This window comes from Nerophis ophidion, linkage group LG12 (genome assembly GCF_033978795.1).
Source record: "Nerophis ophidion isolate RoL-2023_Sa linkage group LG12, RoL_Noph_v1.0, whole genome shotgun sequence".
Taxonomy (NCBI): domain Eukaryota; kingdom Metazoa; phylum Chordata; class Actinopteri; order Syngnathiformes; family Syngnathidae; genus Nerophis; species Nerophis ophidion.
This window is the reverse complement of record NC_084622.1, coordinates 55,134,806-55,154,398: the sequence shown is the minus strand read 5'-3', so window position 1 is coordinate 55,154,398 and position 19,593 is coordinate 55,134,806. Positions and strand designations below refer to the sequence as shown.

Here is a 19,593-nt window from a genome sequence, read left to right as displayed (position 1 = left end):
TTCGGAACACAAAATGAATGAATGAAACGTTCGTACACAGAGACATGGTTCGCACACAGAGGCGTATTTGGAGCAATCGAAAAGTTCGTAAACCGAGAAAATTTGCAAATAGTAGAGTTCGTAAATCGAGGTTCTACTGTATATTTCTTTCTCACTAATTTTGTTACAAAGAATACATTTTTAAATAAGTAGTTTTTCATCAAGAAGAAAAACTTGTGGAATATACGTGTCAGGGGTGTCCAAATTACGGCCCACACCCAAGTGTGACCGTCTTCAATTTGGCCCGTGAGATGTTATTAGTTTAATTATTAATCTGGCCCACAGCCTAATTTCAATTCACTATACAAATCTGTCCATCTTGATGCTGCAACTTTGCCACCATCTTATGGACACCGAGAGTAATACAGGTCAATGACCATGAATTGTACCCTAAAGTAAAACAGCTCAGCATTCACTTATATGACCCAAATCAAACAACCTTACCTCGTCATGTGGCAAAAAAAATCAACCAACACAAAATGTCCCAAAAAATGTAAATAACTTAATGTATGCTAGCAGCAAAAGAATGGAACATGACATCTTTGATGGCATTGCAACATATCTCAGTACAGAAAATGAGTAAAAAAACATGACACATAGGATATTATTCCTAAATAGAAGTAGTTCAACTTCGCTTGCATGAGCTTCTTTTGTTTCTAAGTCCATGACTCTGTTTGTGTGGTGCTATAGAAACAGGCCAAAGTTCTCTTGTAGTGATGATGTATTTCTAATGTTATTTGATAAATAACTGACTCGTTCAAATCTGGTTTTAATAGTGAGATAAAATAACATTGCTTTTATGTCCATAGCATTTGGCTGGTTTTATCGGTATGAAGGGAAGCTCCCGTCATTCCGCAAGGTATTGTGACTTTCCTGTGTGGATTGTGGTGTGGCAAAAGAAGGCATACAAAGAATTTAAAGTGAAATGAGATATGTTTACATTTTTAATGATCACAATTGGCTTTCCTAGTTTGGAGTTGTAGCTATTTCTGCATGGTTTGCTGTGGGACAGTTAATGTTTTGTACTGACAAAGTATTGACGCTGCAGAAAGGAGAGAAGAAGAAGAAAAAGAAAAAAGTGTCCAACACAGACACGCTGCAGGAGCAGAGAAAAAACAAAAAGGAGATGGAGTTTGAGCTAAAACTGGCCAAGGAGAAAGAAGAGATGTACGAACGAGAAAAGCAGTTGAAAATCAATAGGCTGGTCCAGGAGGTACAGTACGATAGTTTGGGCAGCAAAGTAAATGCCATCCAATGAAAGAGCTGTATTTTTTAATAATAATACATTATTCAAACATGTTTGTCTTTAGGTGGATTTGTTTATGCTGCTTATGTAAATCTGCCTTAACATGCTTGAATTCGGAGTGTCAAAGTTATTACAGAATCAACAATTTTATTTACAGAAGTACCTCATCTTACGGGCTTAACTGGTTTTGTGACGGCGCTCTTCACTCAAAACACTCACTCAAAACACTTATACTGTATCTCAAATCAACGTCTCCCACTGAGATGGATTAAAATAAATTAAATGGGTGATTGGACCTCCGCCCCCCCCAAAAAAAGCATAATTTTAACATGTAACATGCCTCTTAAAAAAACAAACAATCTTAAAGGTAAGAAATATTATACAATAGAACTTACAATAAACAACTGCAGTAGTTCTTTGGAGTGATGTTATAATATTTTATACTGCATTTACCTTTTTAGAGTGGACTGCTTCGCCGTCAAAAACACCATCAGCAGCTTTTCCAAATTTTCATGGATAAATGTCCGCCATTTAGATAATATTTTTATATATGTGGTTGATGTTGTATTCATTCTGCTTCAGTATGGTGCAGAAAACTAGCCGAGAGGCAAGTCTTATCTAAAAACACTCTTAAACTGGAGAACTCTTAAGCTGAGGTACAACCGTTTTGCTAATATTAGTTTAATTGGAATAGCATTGGTGTGTATGTGTAGGACTGTTTGACATCGTGTGGTGTTGAATTACAATGCCTGTGCACCAGGTTTCAGAGACAGAAAGAGAAGACCTAGAAGAGTCTGAGAAAGTTCAACACTGGGTTGAGAGTCTTTGTCAGACTCGGTTGGAACAAATCTCTTGTGTGGAGAACGAGTCACCAGAGGTACACTGTGAGATCTCCTTTGTTGTAAGCTCTCTGTGTGCTGTGGTCTTGCCTTATGTGTTCCAATCTATATATATTGATTCTGGCAAAGAGTTAAATATTGTTAATTTTCTTCATTAATGACTTTAATGTGAGTACCGGTAATTGGAACGTACAACTGCGTTACTCTCAATTTCGAGCAGTGGCCATTTTTAGTTGGGGACGGATATTTATACAGCCATTAATTGTCTACCGCTTAAGGGTGGGGGTGTGGGTGAGCCTATCACAGCTGCATTTGGGCGTAAGGCGGGGTACAACCCGGACAAGTCGCCACCTTACTGAATTATAACTACCATATTAAGAGGAGTAGTTGCAGCCTAAGACAAGAGGACGCCATGCTATTTCCATTTTTCCTTGTTAATTTACAGTACAGCGATGCACGAGATGCTTTAGCCCCTCATTTTGAACTTTTTAATCAAAAGGACATTTTAAACTACACTACAAACAATTTCTTAAATATTCAACCTTGATTCATTTTTGTTTAATTTTGACTCTTAAGCTGTCACCTCCACTCTCCCCTACTTCGGAGATCATGGTGAAGCGTTTCCCAGGAGGTCTGCACCTGGCTACCACTGACCTCGATGACTTTAACCTGGATGAGGTTGATCAAAGCTTGAAGGGGCCGCTTAAGAGACTAGCCCCCACCCAACCAATTATGAGCCAGCCTCCCCCTCCCTTGCCTCTCCCACCGCCCTCGCCTAAACTAAACCCCACCATTCCCAACTATTCTTCCAAAGCATCTCCCCAGCGTCATCCACAGCCCCCACCCAACTCTGACAAACCTGCCTCTTCTAAATTGACCAACAAAGGGAATAGGCTCCACCCTTCCCAAGCCCCTCATCCACCTCTGTCTACCCATCCCCCATCATTTCCTCAACCTACACCAAGACCTCCTCCGCCGCCCCCTCCTCCACCACCGCCTCCCCCACCTCCACTTCCCCCACTCCCGCAACAATCGGAAGAAAAAGTCGCCGCCCTCAGTGGATACCGCCGCCATCATCACCTCCCTCACCCCGCCAGTCCACCTGGAGGCAGGAGTGAATGGGAGGCAGGTGGCTACCTGCCCAGAGGAGGCATCTACTCGTCCAACACAAGTGAAATGTCATACCCTTCTAGTCCTGAGGTTAGAGGTGTTCATGTTAGAGAATACATGCTTTGTTGGACCAGCAGGAAACCCTGCTTTTCCATGAGTTTGCTTGTGAATGCATGTTGGTGCTTTACTCGGGTGTTAAGTCATGGCATGACATACACGTCATGGTCATGGTTATGGATTTCCCTTCGGCCCACTCCCAGGAAATCCTTTGATGATGTAGTTCACTGTTATTGATTGGTTGGTTGTAGGTTTGTTTTGATGATCCATTGTGTGTGCTGTGGAGTGATTGGACTGAAGTCTGTTGAATATTACATAATGGTTTTATCCATGCTGCGATATTGAACAACATTTTGAGTGTGGCTGCAAAGGCATTCTTTCAGTTCTGTATTGTATTTTATTGTGGTCCAGGTCATGAGAAATACATCCCATGCCAGTCGCATATCCACTCCTTCCTTGGTGAGTTTTTCTGTCACAAGACAATATTGAGGTGTGTTGTAAAGTAACTTTGGACTGAAATACAACGACAATGTCCCATTAGCAACTAGCACCAAGTCCTCCCAACCAGCGACGTCCTACAGTCCCTGTCATGTCAAAGCCTGTAATGCTGCCTCAGTCACAGAGCCTGCGACCAGATTCACACAGACCTGCTGTCCGTTCTGACGGCCTGGTATGCAATGACACGCTGAAGTCACGTGATTCACATTAGCAGGGTTATAAAACATGCATGTGACACAGTTAATGGCTGAAAAGTTCAGCTCTGGTACTTAATTAAAATGTTCCAACACTGCAGCGGCTTCATGGAAAATACATCTATGGTTGTTAAATTAGTCAGGAGACCAATCTATTCTTGTTGGTGTTAAATTGCTTCCTTTTAAGGCACTTACTTAAATGTGTCTCAGCAATGCCAGTCATCAACAGGGTCAGTAATGTAAAATTACTGTTGAGTAATAATAGGTTCTCCAACTTCAGGAAAATAATATCAATCAAACCTGTCTATTGCAGCCATCTGTATATTAGCCAATTATTTTACATCATAGAATATATATATATTTTTAACTAAGAATAGTGGTCACTAGAGGTGTGGGAAAAAATCGATTCCAATACGTTGTGCGATTCAGAATTGATTTTGATTGTTTTTTTGTTTTTTGTTTTTTATCAATCCAACAAACCACTACACAGCAATACCATAACAATGCAATCCAATTCCAAAACCAAACCTGACCCAGCAACACTCAGAACTGCAATAAACAGAGCAATTGAGAGGAGACACAAACACGACACAGAACAAACCAAAAATAATGAAACAAAAATGAATATTATCAACAACAGTATCAATATTAGTTATAATTTCAGCATAGCAGTGTTTAAAAATCCCTCATTTACATTATCATTAGACATTTATAAAAAAAAAAAAAAGAACAATAGTGTCACAGTGACTTACACTTGCATCACATCTCATAAGCTTGACAACACACTGTGTCCAATGTTTTCACAAAGATAAAATAAGTCATATTTTGGTTTGTTTAATAGTTAAAACAAATTTCCATTATTGCACTCAGTTGATAAAACATTGTTCTTTATAATTAGAAAATATATATATTTTTAAATATACTACTTCGCTAGCATGTCGACAGACTGGAGTAGATCCTGCTGAAATCCTATTTATTGAATGAATACAGAATCATTTTGGATCGGAAAAATATCGTTTTTGAATCGTGAATCGCGTTGAATAAAAAAAAATCGATATATAATCGAATCGCGACCCCAAGAATCGATATTGAATCGAATCGTGGGACAACGAAAGATTCCCAGCCCTAGTGGTCACTAATATCAACATTTATTGCAATGATTAGGGATGGGGACTGACACAAGGTGCTATAATGGCACTGGTACTAACATAAACTGTAGTAGCCAGACCAAAAAAGAAAAAGCTATCAGTGTTTAATATTGGTGCTAAATGAATGCAGATTCAACCACCTGCAGCAAGTGCCTTGCAGTGAAATTTTACATGTGACGTCTTATAAGTAAAGTCTGAATCTGTTTTTTAAATTTTATTTTCACCTTAACATGCGAACAACAATCCTCATAACACCACTAGCCAGTAGCAACAACAACACAGCGCTCATTATGCACCAATGGCGGTAACGGTGAGCGGAATTATGAATATCAATGTTACAACACATAAGTTGTTTTTCAAACATTATCTTATGATCTGTATTGCTGCCACAATTATAACAATTTGCAGTGGATTTTATATATTTTTGAATGCACTACTTTTATATACTTTAAGTGTTTAAATTAACGGTACTGGTCTGTTCAACTGTAATATTACAACATTTTATAAGAATATAACTTTTATTTTAATTTTTCACAAACATGTATGTTTTCTATTTTTTAGTACCATTCAAGCACTGGCATCCTTTTTCGTGTACCATTTTTTTTACTAATATAGGTTACAATGTAAGCAATACCCATTTCCAGCAATGATGATAGGTGGAGTCTAAGCTGTTATTTAATTGTTTACTCTTTTGTAGGATACATTTGCTACAATAAGAATTGACTTCTGGTAATTACTTGCTTTCTTCCATAATGTTTAAATCGAATAATTTAATGACTAACTGCAATTAACAATGACGCTTGTTTGCGGCTTTAGGGAAAACCTACCTATTACGGACATTCGCAAGTGGGATGTGAAGTGCCATACGTACTACACTTAATACCTTTTACATGTCATATTTTCCTGTGCTAATGGCGGCCCCTCTCATTTGTTCTCAAACTGTCAACCAGTCAGCAAGCAGCAGCTACTTACCGTTGCCATGTGAACGAATCATTGCTATTACCAAGGTCTCGTGACTCCAACCATCACAAATCCTGGCTCAAAATGGCTCCCAACCTGCATACAGCACCACTTTTGCTGTTTCCCATGAATGGCTGCTATAGACAGCTTCGACTGTACTGCTTTTTTGTTGAAGGCTCGAGTAGTGACGCACATTTGACAGAATTGTTTAAATATTTGCCAGTAGCTCGTACTGTAATTGACTTTCAAGCTGTTTCTGTCCCTGTAGTGCACACACCCAGTTTTATGACTGTCAACAAAAAATTTACATTTCCCAAGCGTATTTACGTTTTTCAATTTAGACAACAATATGATCTTTTGTTTCAGCCTCCGGAAATGTTGAAGCGGATGGTCCCTTTCAACTCGTCTTTTAAATCAAACACCAAACCACAAGTAATCCAACCCTTCGTTATAAACCTTCCCTTCATTTTGTAGACCTTTGCTCTGCTGTGTCTGTCAAAGCTTTGACGTCTACTGTTTTTGGGTATGAGCTTAGATTTTTTGCCATAGTGAATTAATCAAGACTTTTAAAAGGAAGCGAGGCCCTAGGGAAGGGATATTTCACAAAATTATTTTGAGGGCTACATTTCCTAAAAGCTAAGGACCGGGGGGCTGTAACGATTAATCTTATTTTTGATGATGTCATCGCTCCCATTGGCTCCATTGTAAGCAAACTTTCATTCACGTTTATTAATGATTTAGAATGCATTAAAAATATATATGTTCTTGTCTATCTTAAGGATTGTAAATTATAGGCAAAATTCCAAAAAAGTGCAGTTCCCTTTTAACTTCTCAAGAGATGTGATTGATTGTTCATACATTGCCATTTGCTGTGTTTCATTTCCAGTTCCTCTGTGTTACCGTGTTTAATAATTAAAATCACCTTATCAGTATGCACCTCGCATTGGAAGCAAACACTGCGTCCTGGGAATACCGTGCCATTCATTGATGATTACGAGTGGTTGCAATCAGTTGCTTAAGTGGTGCTCATCTCCGCATCTCCACAAGAACGAATATTCTTTTCAGCCTTAGTTCTAACCTTTCATGTCTAATATCTACACACGGGTGAGAGAATAACCTTTACATTATTGATAGGCAGTCTGGGAAGAAGAATGGTTGATTCAGCCCATCACAGTGGGATTTTTCCGACCTCCAGTGGAATAAGGGGCTGAATAGGAATAGGCATCATCCTTGATGTGTGTGTGCGTGCGTTTGTACGTCTCTGCATTTTTTTCTGGCATTCATTGGATTTAGGAAAACATTTTTTTTTTCTGCACTCGAGGTTATGAAACATTCACACACTAGTTGTCAAAGGAAATGTGCCAACAAAACATTTACACATGTATCGTTGCTTTGTGTTTTCTTTGTGTATTTCTTTATAGACATATTGATGTGTTAAAGGAACTGCATATTGGTTTTTTAGGGCTTTCAGAAATACTTGGAGGACTTCGATCCCCACTCAATGGTATTGTATGCTTTGTTTGCATAACAAATTGCAATTATTGTATTCATAGTCTTGGTGTAATATGCAACAACTGCAAACTTTTCTTACTCGCTGGCTGCAGAGTCATACAGTTATAATGTTCATTATGATTGATAATAATGTGCTATTAACACAGTCTTTTTGTACACTATTATAATTTCTGTTAAACGATTGATAAATCATTGCTAAATGCAAATAAACAGACATTACAAATTAAGGAATTATGTATCATGGAACCTGTAAGCTAATTATTCTTATCGTTTTCTTCTCTGTGATCTAAGTTTTCATCAGACCAGATAGCAGGACGGGATGTGAGATTACTCAGGATCAGAAAGGTATTCATTCACTGTGATTTTAATAGTTCACTTTTTTTTATTCAATTTGCTTTATTGCCTAAAATTTATTACATGGTGTATAAGCGTGACTGATGCTTTTTATGTTTCTTCTTTGTTCTTGAGGTGGGACAGCTGGACTTGGCTCTGGAGGGGGGTGCTGACTCACCTTTGGGGAAATTAGTGGTGTCGTCTGTCTATGAGGGAGGGGCTGCAGACAAGCACGGTCAGTACACATACATGTGGATAATGCGGTTTGGGCCTGATCTTCTAAGATTCGAACAAGTGCTAAGTAGCATTCACAAACAATAAAATTGTGTGTAAATATAGTGGGAGTGTTATTACACATATAATTGATGACAAGAGAGAAAGTGGCGCTGACCGCCATATTTTAATGAGGTTTTTGCTTGTACTATACCAGCTGTCACCAAGGAGACACTCATTTCCCTCTATATTTTGTTCATGGTCTCTATCCTGTGCTGTTTTGCAATGTTGTTGAACATGCAGAACATATCTTTATTGTACCACCCTTCTCTGAAAATGTATGTTGCAAGAATTATGTTTTCACATGCTGTATATCAATCAATCAATCAATGTTTACTTATATAGCCCTAAATCACTAGTGTCTCAAAGGGCTGCACAAACCACTACGACATCCTCGGTAGGCCCACATAAGGGCAAGGAAAACTCACACCCAGTGGGACATCGGTGACAATAATGACCCAGTGGGACGTCGGTGACAATGATAACTATGAGAACCTTGGAGAGGAGGAAAGCAATGGATGTCGAGCGGGTCTAACATGATACTGTGAAAGTTCAACATGATACTGTGAAAGTTCAATCCATAATGGATCCAACACAGTCGCGAGAGTCCAGTCCAAAGCGGATCCAACACAGCAGCGAGAGTCCCGTTCACAGCGTAGCCAGCAGGAAACCATCCCAAGCGGAGGCGGATCAGCAGCGCAGAGATGTCCCCAGCCGATACACAGGCGAGCAGTACATGGCCACCGGATTGGACCGGACCCCCTCCACAAGGGAGAGTGGGACATAGAAGAAAAAGAAAAGAAACGGCAGATCAACTGGTCTAAAAAGGGAGTCTATTTAAAGGCTAGAGTAAACAAATTAGTTTTAAGGTGAGACTTGTAGGAGATATGTTAATAAAATACAAATATAAAATAAATCCTATGTATGAAAAACGAACACCATTAAAAAAAAATGCCAGCAGACATCATTTTGATGTTTGTTTGTCTTTGAAAACAACCCTTAAGTCATTCAACAGCTCATAAATGATTAATATTTATTATTTCTCGCAGAAATATGTCGATCACGGCAGATTTTGCCTCTCCGTCGTCTGCCATTTTGCAACGATCGCCTCCTTCTCAGGCAGCGAGGCCATTTGGGTGTTACTGTGCCATTTTGCATGCAAATTGCAGACGTGCTAAATCTATAGATGTATAGACGCAAGGGAGGAAGATGCAAAGCAGCGACCCAAAAACAGTTTCAGGCTTGATAAATCAAATTGCGAGTGCTAAATGTTTATATTTGCATTTCCTCCTACCGGTGTTGTGAACTTTCGGATAATCCCCATTTAATCTGCATATTCATAAAGAAAAACACGCTAAATAATAAATAGATAATCTTTGCGTGCGCTATCAAGTCTGTACCTGTTTTAATACACACAATTTTAGTAGATCAGGCCCTTTGTGCATTCTCATGCAGGCTGCATTGTTCTCTTTGTGCATCACTACTTGTTTGTTAGATAAATATGTTTTGTGTGTTTGTAGGTGGTATTGTAAATGGAGATGAACTCATGGCTGTTAATGGGAAGATCTTGATCGATGCAACACTGACTGAAGGCCAAAACTCTCTGGCCCGAGCCTGGAATAGTGGAGGGGTAATGTTTAAAAAAAATTTTTTAACATATTGTTTTTTTTTCGTATGCACAGTCAATCAGTTTGTTTTAAAGGTCATTTGTTGATTGGTTGTTGAGTTTGTGTGTTAGTTAGGCAATTAATTAGTTAAGTATTTTTTTTATAATGGTCTAATTCAGCGGGCTTCACGGTGGCAGAGGGGTTAGTGCGTCTGCCTCACAATACGAAGGTCCTGCAGTCCTGGGTTCAAATCCAGGCTCGGGATCTTTCTGTGTGGAGTTTGCATGTTCTCCCCGTGAATGCGTGGGTTCCCTCCGGGTACTCCGGCTTCCTCCCACCTCCAAAGACATGCACCTGGGGATAGGTTGATTGGCAACACTAAATGGTCCCTAGTGTGTGAATGTGAGTGTGAATGTTGTCTGTCTATCCGTGTTGGCCCTGCGATGAGGGGGCGACTTGTCCAGGGTGCACCCCGCCTTCCGCCCGATTGTAGCTGAGATAGGCGCCAGCGCCCCCCGCGCCCCTAAAACGGAATAAGCGGTAAAAAATGGATGGATGGATGGGTTTAATTCAGCCATATTTATTGACAATTAACCACAAAACAGCATCATTAAAAAGAATGTAGTGTTTCAGTGGAGATCTGCCTCCTGATTTAAGTACGAATGTTCATGTCGCCAGTCATATAAATAAAACACAAACACCGTTCTTTATGTCAAAGTAACTGAAATGGTGTTTGAAAAAAATCCTGTACTCGAAAGAATAGCATTCTAAAATACAAGATGCACATTTTTTTGTTGATGATTTTTTTCATACAAATTGTGAGTTGTGGATGGCAACATTTTATTAAAAATACAAACAAGCTTATTCCCTTTGTTTAGGTTAAAAACATTACAAAAAGTAGTACATTTTTCTTTCGTAAAAGGAGCTCTCAGGAGAAAAAAAGGTTGGAGACCCCTGATGTAAATCGTTTTGTCCTCACTTTCAGGACTGGATTGATGTTGTGATTGCAGTGTCGCCCCCAAAAGAATATGAGGATGAAGTGTAAGTATTAATTTTCCATTCCGTCAGTGACAATTGTCATGTAATATCCGTGTTGGTCTTTCTGTCAATAATCTACTGTATGTGATCCAGGCGTAGAATTTGACTGCAGTTTGTGTGTTTGCACGTGTGTGTGCAGCCCTAAATCAGCATCAGTCAGTCCCACTGTGAACAGAAAGGTGCTTGAAGGCAGTGCCACGCTGTACAGGCACGGCTACCTGCTTCAAGCCTAACTCTGCACTCGGTAACTGGATCCCTTTTCAAACTTCCCCGTCTGCACGGCAGAGTGGATGTTTGCTGTGACATTTGTTTTTTTTTTGTTTTTTTTCCCCCCACATACACACATGTGACTGTCAGTCATGAGGAACAAATTGAGAGTATGTTTAGTACAAACTGGCAGTGTTATTTATTCCTGCTGCAGTGAGTACGCAGAATAGTCTTTTTCTGTGAAAGAAAGACAGCCTGGAGGCGATGTCTTTAGATAGATACAAGCTATTCAGACATTGTAAAGCTAATGTGATCATTGACCCTTCCCGTCATATATCTGCCAGCTAGTGTATATAAACACACACGTGGCCTGTGTGCTATTGTCCTGTGTCATCAGGTCACGGACGCTCATAAAGCAGCGCAGGACTCCTGCCAGCCTTCAGCAGTTGTTCTGATCGATGTTGTTCCTCGGGACTGTGACATGTTCTAGCATGTGTTGCCACTAAGTGGCACTGCAGGGCGAAGTTCTGCAGTCTTGCAAGAATAGTAATCAACTCTGGACTCAAGTTTCTGCCTTAAAGTGTTGTGCTTGACCTCATATGCTTGTGATTGTTGTGTGGTTGTCTACATGCTTACCTTTATATTCTTTACCAGTAAAAACTGCATTTTCTCTCCAACAGAACATTCTTCTAATTCCACCAACCAGTCTGATTAAGAAGAAGGAGCTTTAAAATGTTGAAGATTCCCTCAGGACACCACATCACACTTTACTGATCTTTTTCAGCTATATCGGTCTCTCTTTGGTTCTTACTTTGCATGGCAAATTTAAGAAAAAAGATCTTGTCAATATACTGCATTCTTTGTCTTTATCTGTGAAGGATGTTTTGATCAATATTTCATTTTACTCCAGTAATCCCTTTCGCCGCTGTGAGCCATGGTCATGAAGCCTTCTGCGTTATATGGAAACAGGATCTTGGGCAGGGGTCACCAATGCGGTGCCCGTAAGGACCAGATGAGTCACCCGCTGGCCTGTTCTAAAAATAGCTCAAATAGCAGCACTTACCAGTGAGCTGCCTCTATTTTTTAAATTGTATTTATTTACTAGCAAGCTGGTTTCGCTTTGCCTGACATTTTTAATTCTAAGAAAGACAAAACTCAAATAGAATTTGAAAATCCAAGAAAATATTTTAAAGACTTGGTCTTCACTTGTTTAAATTAATTCATTAGTATTTTTACTTTGCTTCTTATAACTTTCAGAAAGACAATTTTAGAAAAAACATACAACCTTAAAAATGATTTTTTACCTATTAAATTCCATCCTCTTCTTTCCTGACAATTTAAAATTTAAATCCCACCAGGCTGCACCAAACTTTTGGTGCCTTGTTGACACAGAAAAGTACAGTGGTGTATGCGCAGCAGCTATGAAGGTTGCAAGCCTGTTTGGTTCAACTTATCTTTGTGAATCAGCCTTTTCTGACATGAACTTCATCAAGAACAAACACAGAACACGCCTCACTGACGCACATCTGCAAGACTCACTCAGAGTTGCAGTGTCAAGTTACACACCAGAGTACAACACACAAGTTAACAGCATGCAATGCCAGGCTTCCCACTAATTGACAAAGAAACATAACGGAGTTGGTGGCCAGTTGAAAGTGTGACATGATTTATTTAAAAATTTGAGAGTTGACTTTTGTATTTTACATGAGTTATTATTTGTACAAACATGGTCCAAAGTAATTCATGATTTGTTAAAAAATGTTAGTGGCTAGCTAGTTGAAATGGGATATTGTGATTTCACAAGACTGTCTAAGAAGTGATCATTTGAAAATGTTCAATTTGAAAAATGTGCACTTAGAGAAAATATAAAAATAAAGTGTTGCATATTGATATTTATCTGTTTCTATATACATTTATTGTGAGAAATCATTAAGATAATCAGTGTTTCCACAAATATAAATATCATTAATTATTAATAATAACATAGAGTTAAAGGTAAATTGAGCAAATTGGCTATTTCGGGCTATTTATTTAAGTGTGTATCAAACTGGTGGCCCTTCGCATTATTCAGTACCCAAGACGTAACTCTTGGTTTCAAAAAGGTTGGTGACCCCGGATCTAGGGTATGTGTTTCATTGGTCTGTGGGGAAAAAAGACGTGACCAATTTTAAGTCAATTCCACTCTATCAATTGTAATAAAGGAATTATCACTGGATATATACTGCTTTGCTCTGGCCATTCCTCAACGTTATAGTTGCAAGCTACAATTAATCTAAAGCAGGAGTGTCAAAACTTTCACCTGCAGTGTATCTAAGGTTCAATTCTAAATACCCAATAGTCCAAACGCAAAGTAAACAAGGTAGGAGACGAATGCTCCCATACTTTTAGGATTCAATGTTTTATTGTGTATACTTCATATATTTCATGTGGGAGACAGGGGGGTTCAGTTATTTTTGTTGTTTAGTCGGTTGGTTATATCTTGCTTAAATTAATGCAAGCCGAAGTATCTCTGTTAATTTCCTCATCATGTAAATTCTCTATTCTTTTTTTTTTTTTTTTTTTTTGGTACAAATTATTGTTTTGACGTTACAACCAATGCTCTGGTGTGTGGAAAAAGAAGGTCGTAAATTGTGTAATAGTAATTGCGTTTCTACGTGTGTGCGAGCGCATCCATATGAAAGATATTAGCTATTACCCGCAAAAATTGGGCCCAATGGCAGGTTGTACTGTATTTTTACATGTTTGGCAAACCTCCCTCTTCAATTTGGTAAGAAATTAGTATGCAGACGTAAACAAAATAATTGCATTCTTCGATTACGTGTAAAAAATAACTTTGTAAACCTGAGCACACAAGCACTCTGAATGAGATGGTATAAATAATATAAAAAACTGTGATTTTTTTCCAACAAATTTATTTAGATACTTTTTTATTCACATACTTAATATATTCATTACTACACTTTTACTTCCAGAATTGTATGAATAAATATGTATTGTATGGATGGAAGATGTGTGTGTGTGCATATACAACAGGGGTCACCAACGCGGTCCCCGCGGGCACCAAGTAGCCCGTAAGGACCGGATGAGTCGCCCGCTGGCCTGTTCTAAAAATAGCTCAAATAGCAGCACTTACCAGTGAGCTGCCTCTATTTTTTAAATTTGATTTATTTACTAGCAAGCTGGTCTCGCTTTGCTCTACATTTTTAATTCAAAGAGAGACAAAACTCGAATAGAATTTGAAAATCCGAGAAAATATTTTAAAGACTTGGTCTTCACTTGTTTCAATACATTCATTTATTTTTTTACTTTGCTTCTTATAACTTTCAGAAAGACAATTTTAGAGGAAAACAATTCAACCTTAAAAATGATTTTAGGATTTTTAAACACATATACCTTTTTAAATTCCTTCCTCTTCTTTCCTATCAATTTAAATCAATGTTTAAGTATTTTTTTTATTTTATTGTAAAGAATGATAAATACATTTTAATTTAATTCTTCATTTTAGCTTCAGTTTTTTCGACGAAGAATTTTTGTGAAATATTTCTTCAAACTTATGATCAAAATAAAAAAAATATTCTGGCAAATCTAGAACGTCTGTAGAATCAAATTTAAATCTTATTTCAAAGTTTTGAATTTCTTTTAAAATTTTTCTTCTGGAAAATCTAGAAAAAATAATGATTTGTCTTTGTTAGAAATATAGCTTTGTTCAATTTGTTATATATTCTAACAAAGTGCAGATTGGATTTTATCCTATTTAAAACATGTCATCAAAATTCTAAAATTAATCGTAATCAGGAAAAATTACTAATGATGTTCCATAAATATTTTGTTTTAATCATTTCAAAAAGATTTGAATTATCTAGTTTTTCTCTTCATTTTTTTCGGTTGAATTTTGAATTTTAAAGAGTCGAAATTGAATTTAAACTATGTTTCAAAATTTAACTTTCATTTTTTTTGTGTTTTCTCCTCTTTTAAACCATTCAGTTAAGTGTTTTTTCATAATTTATTCTCTACAAAAAAACCTTCCGTAAAAGGAAAAAAAATGTACGACGGAATGACAGACAGAAATACCCTTTTTGTCATATATATCTAGATCTATTTATTAAAGGTAAATTGAGCAAATTGGCTATTTCTGGCAATTTATTTAAGTGTGTATCAAACTGGTAGCCCTTCGCATTAATCAGTACCCAAGAAGTAGCTCTTGGTTTCAAAAAGGTTGGTGACCCCTGATATACAGTACATGTATGTACTGTAATGGGTTTACGTAATTCAGCCACATAACTTTTTTTAGGGTTAGAAATTTCCGGTGGAACACTTTTTGCTCAGGGACAGATATTCTGTGTTGTGGTTGTGGTACTAAGAGGCCACTGTGATATAATGCTATTTTACCGATTAAAAAGACTAAGTGTTAATGTCCCACAGGTTGTGCTACTTCAACGCATGTTTTGGTGTCAAGGCTAAGCAGTTCCGCTCTCCCTGCAGCTACAATGTGGTCAGTAAACGCCAAGGCCTGCTCTTAGTAGCGGCAGTGAGTGCGGACTCAAAGAGCTGGCTGCTGTTTGCCATAGAGCAGGGGTGCCCACACTTTCTCTGCAGGCGAGCTACTTTTCAATTGACCAACTCGAGGGGATCTACCTCATTTATATATATCATTTATATTTATTTATTTATGAAAGAGACATTTTTGTAAACAAGTTAAATGTGTTTAATGATAATACAAGCATGTGTAACACATATAGATGTCTTTCTTTCACGAAGACAAGAATATAAGTTGGTGTATTACCTGATTCTGATGACTTGCATTGATTGGAATCAGACAGTAATGATGATAACGCCCACATTTTCAAATGGAGGAGAAAAAAAGTTGTCCTTTCTGTACAACACCACATGAAAGTGGTTGGTTTTTGGCATTTAATTCATCCAGCTTCCATACACTTTACAAGAAAAACATTGGCGGCAAATTCCGTAGCTTGCTTGATTGACATTCACGGCACCCGAGGGTCTTGTGAGATGACGCTGGCTGCTGCCAGTTCATTATTATGAAAAAATGACAGAGAGGAAGGCGAGAAACACTTTTTATTTCAACAGACTTTCGCGCCGTCCCTTCCGTCAAAACTCTAAAGGCCGACTGCACATTTCCTATCTTCACAATAAAAGCCCTGCTTCATGCTGCCTGCGCTAACAAAATAAGAGTCTCGGAAAGCTGGCGTGCACAAGTGATGTGCACGCCAGCTTTCTGAGGGATCGCTTGTGCACGCCAGTTTTCCGAGACTCTGTATTTAGTTAGCGCAGGCAGCATGAAGCAGGGCTTTTATTGTGAAGATAGGAAATGTGCAGTCGGCCTTTAGAGTTTTGACGGAAGGTACGGCGCGAGAGTCTGTTGAAATGAAAAGTGTTTCTCGCCTTCCTCTCGGTCATATTTTCATAATAATGATCTTGCAGCAGCCAGCGTCATCTCACAAGACCCTCCGGTACTGTGAATATCATTTAAGTGACGTCTTGGTGAAGATTGATGATCACTAATTTTTAGGTCTATTTTTTTTAAAAGCCTGGCTGGAGATCGACTGACACACCCCCCGCGGTCGACTGGTAGCTCGCGATCGACGTAATGGGCACCCCTGCCATAGACCCTTTCTGGACAGTCCTGAAACAGGAACAGGCCTCTGATCGCGAAATACAGGCCCTCAGAGGAAGAAGTTGCGGTTGCTGACTCGGGTCAGGTTGTGGTGTGATCTCTCAACTGACCAGCGTAGGCCCCTGGTTTCTGTTGGTTGGCGGTGTGCTGTTTTTGAAGCGATCCACGGCCTCTCCCTTCCTGGCAGAAAAAAGCTTCTGCAAGGTTGATGGCCCAGAAGTTTATCTGGATGGGGCAAAAGAAGGACATGTGGCCCTGGCCCGACTCATGTGCGGCCTCTGGTGTAAAAGTGCACCGCCACACCAAGGTTTGTTCAACTTGTGCAATGCAGAAACCTCGTTGCTGGTTAATACAACAATTTCAGTAGGAGGGTCTCATCTGGCAGCTACAGTAGGGCAAAAAAGTGTTTAGTCAGCCACCGATTGTGCAAGTTCTCCCACTTAAAATGATGACAGAGGTCTCTAATTTTCATCATAGGTACACTTCAACTGTGAGAGACAGAATGTGGGAAAAAAAAATCCAGGAATTCACATTGTAGGAATTTTGAATAATTTATTTGTAAATTATGATGGAAAATAAGTATTTGGTCAACCATTCAAAGCTCTCACTGATGGAAGGAGGTTTTGGCTCAAAATGTCACGATACATGGCCCCATTCATTCTTTCCTTAACACGGATCAATCGTCCTGTCCCCTTAGCAGAAAAACAGCCCCAAAGCATGATGTTTCCACCCCCATGCTTCAAAGTAGGTATGGTGTTCTTGGGATGCAACTCAGTATTCTTCTTCCTCCAAACACGACAAGTTGACTTTATACCAAAAAGTTCTATTTTGGTTTCATCTGACCACATGACATTCTCCCAATCCTCTGCTGTATCATCCATGTATTTATTTTGGTATAAACTCAACTCGTCGTGTTTGGAGGAAGAAGAATACTGGGTTGCATCCCAAGAACACCAAACCTACTGTGAAGCATGGGGGTGGAAACATCATCCTTTGGGGCTGTTTTTCTGCTAAGGGGACAGGATGATTGATCCGTGTTAAGGAAAGAATGAATGGGGCCATGTATCGTGAGATTTTGAGCCAAAACCTCCTTCCATCAGTGAGAGCTTAGAATTTTTGACCAAATACTTATTTTCCACCATAATTTACAAATACATTCTTTAAAATTCCCTACAATGTGAATTCCTGGATTTTTTTCCCACATTCTGTCTCTCACAGTTGAAGTGTACCTATGATGAAAATTACAGACCTCTGTCATCATTTTAAGTGGGAGAACTTGCACAATCGGTGGCTGACTAAATACTTTTTTGCCCCACTGTACATCGAGTTGGCACAAGGTATCATCACAGGGTGTACTATCTTTTTTTCGTCTTTTTTTTCCCAGACAAACATTATTTATGTATTTAATATTTGTATGCTTACTATGGTATATTATTTATTATTTATTTGTTCACTGTTCTGTTACAAGGAACAAGAAAACCGTATAAAATAGTTATGGTATGAAAAGGGGTAGGATTAATTAAGCTCTGCTTCTTCTTACTCTTTTTCGGACGTGCTGTAATGAAACAACTGGAATGGTGTATTGTGTGCATGTTTGACATAAACTGAAACTGAACTGAACCCTTGGTATCCATACTGTTAATAGGGTAATTTCTGGCAAAAAAATGTTAATTTAAAGTTAATTCAGATATTATTTATTGTTGGTGTAAATGACACAATCAGAGATATGTTTGAAAGTAACCTAGTTTCCATTGAATTTGGTCCCCACAGTAGTTTTGTAATGTTTTTATTCCTCTGGGGCTTCACGGTGGAAGAGTGGTTGGTGCGTCTGCCTCGGGATACGAAGGTCCTGCAGTCCTGGGTCCAATCCCGGGCTCGGGATCTTTCTGTGTGGAGTTTGCATGTTCTCCCCGTGAATGCGTGGGTTCCCTCCGGGTACTCCGGCTTCCTCCCACCTCCAAAGACATGCACCTGGGGATAGGTTGATTGGCAACACTAAAATTGGCCCTAGTGTGTGAATGTGAGTGTGAATGTTGTCTGTCTATCTGTGTTGGCCCTGCGATGAGGTGGCGACTTGTCCAGGGTATATGCCGCCTTCTGCTGGATTGTAGCTGAGATAGGCGCTAGACTGGGCTTCACGGTGGAAGAGGGGTTAGTGCATCTGCCTCACAATACGAAGGTCCTGCAGTCGTGGGTTCAAATCCAGGCTTGGGATCTTTCTGTGTGGAGTTTGCATGTTCTCCCCGTGACTGCGTGGGTTCCCTCCGGGTACTCCGGCTTCCTCCCACTTCCAAAGACATGCACCTGGGGATAGGTTGATTTGCAACACTACATTGGCCCTAGTGTGTGAATGTGAGTGTGTCTGTCTATCTGTGTTGTCCCTACAATGAGGTGGCGACTTGTCCAGGGTGTACGCCGCCTTCCGCTGGATTGTAGCTGAGATAGGCGCCAGAGCACCCGGTGGTAGAAAATGGATGTATTCCTCTGCTGTGCCTATCAGTTCTAATCAGTTAAAAGTTGTGCAGAAGAATGTCCACAGGGGGCAACCGCGCTCCTTTTTAAAGGCCTGCTTGAATACAAATCCGTCATATTTACTGCAGCTGGCAAGTCTCACACGTCGTGCACTTATTTTACTTCTCTTATAATGTAGTCGTATAAGCAATTGCATTTCAAAAATTAGGTTAAACAGTCCCCCGTGTAGTAATGTGTGCATCATCAAACCCACTTTCCAGTTACATAATCCACAGTGGAACCATCTCCACGCTTGCTGCATACGTGACTTGTGTCTGGCTGCCATTTGCACAGTTGCGTCGACCTGCTTTTGTTGGCCAGTTCATGAGCGGGATCAAAAGGTGAGCCTGGGTTGAATACCTCAACCCCCCCTCCTAACCCCCTTC

The 19,593-nt window shown here is 39.3% G+C and overlaps 2 protein-coding genes across 13 annotated transcripts in view; both read left to right on the top strand.

Moving 5' to 3' along the window:
• ush1c (Usher syndrome 1C) overlaps nucleotides 1-13,276 on the top strand; it is a 33,790-nt gene extending 20,514 nt beyond the window's left edge. For both annotated transcript variants that reach the window (XM_061917782.1, XM_061917781.1), the window contains exons 14-27: nucleotides 849-898; nucleotides 1,088-1,252; nucleotides 2,046-2,162; nucleotides 2,701-3,324; nucleotides 3,703-3,750; nucleotides 3,833-3,961; nucleotides 6,458-6,523; nucleotides 7,554-7,595; nucleotides 7,895-7,948; nucleotides 8,072-8,171; nucleotides 9,730-9,839; nucleotides 10,802-10,857; nucleotides 10,994-11,098; nucleotides 11,742-13,276. In XM_061917782.1, the coding sequence (XP_061773766.1) occupies nucleotides 849-898; nucleotides 1,088-1,252; nucleotides 2,046-2,162; nucleotides 2,701-3,324; nucleotides 3,703-3,750; nucleotides 3,833-3,961; nucleotides 6,458-6,523; nucleotides 7,554-7,595; nucleotides 7,895-7,948; nucleotides 8,072-8,171; nucleotides 9,730-9,839; nucleotides 10,802-10,857; nucleotides 10,994-11,087 (1,655 nt within the window). In that variant the 3' untranslated portion in view covers nucleotides 11,088-11,098; nucleotides 11,742-13,276. The remainder of the gene's footprint in view (nucleotides 1-848; nucleotides 899-1,087; nucleotides 1,253-2,045; nucleotides 2,163-2,700; nucleotides 3,325-3,702; nucleotides 3,751-3,832; nucleotides 3,962-6,457; nucleotides 6,524-7,553; nucleotides 7,596-7,894; nucleotides 7,949-8,071; nucleotides 8,172-9,729; nucleotides 9,840-10,801; nucleotides 10,858-10,993; nucleotides 11,099-11,741) is intronic.
• A 6,126-nt stretch (nucleotides 13,277-19,402) lies between these two features.
• Nucleotides 19,403-19,593, top strand: part of abcc8 (ATP-binding cassette, sub-family C (CFTR/MRP), member 8) — a 172,171-nt gene continuing 171,980 nt past the window's right edge. For 8 of the 11 annotated variants that reach the window (XM_061917764.1, XM_061917772.1, XM_061917767.1 and 5 more), the window contains exon 1: nucleotides 19,404-19,548. The gene's annotated coding sequence lies outside the window, so the exon portion shown is untranslated. Of the gene's footprint in view, nucleotides 19,549-19,593 lie in introns of all 11 variants that reach the window. The other 3 variants (XM_061917768.1, XM_061917766.1, XR_009809066.1) reach the window with 2 other exon arrangements.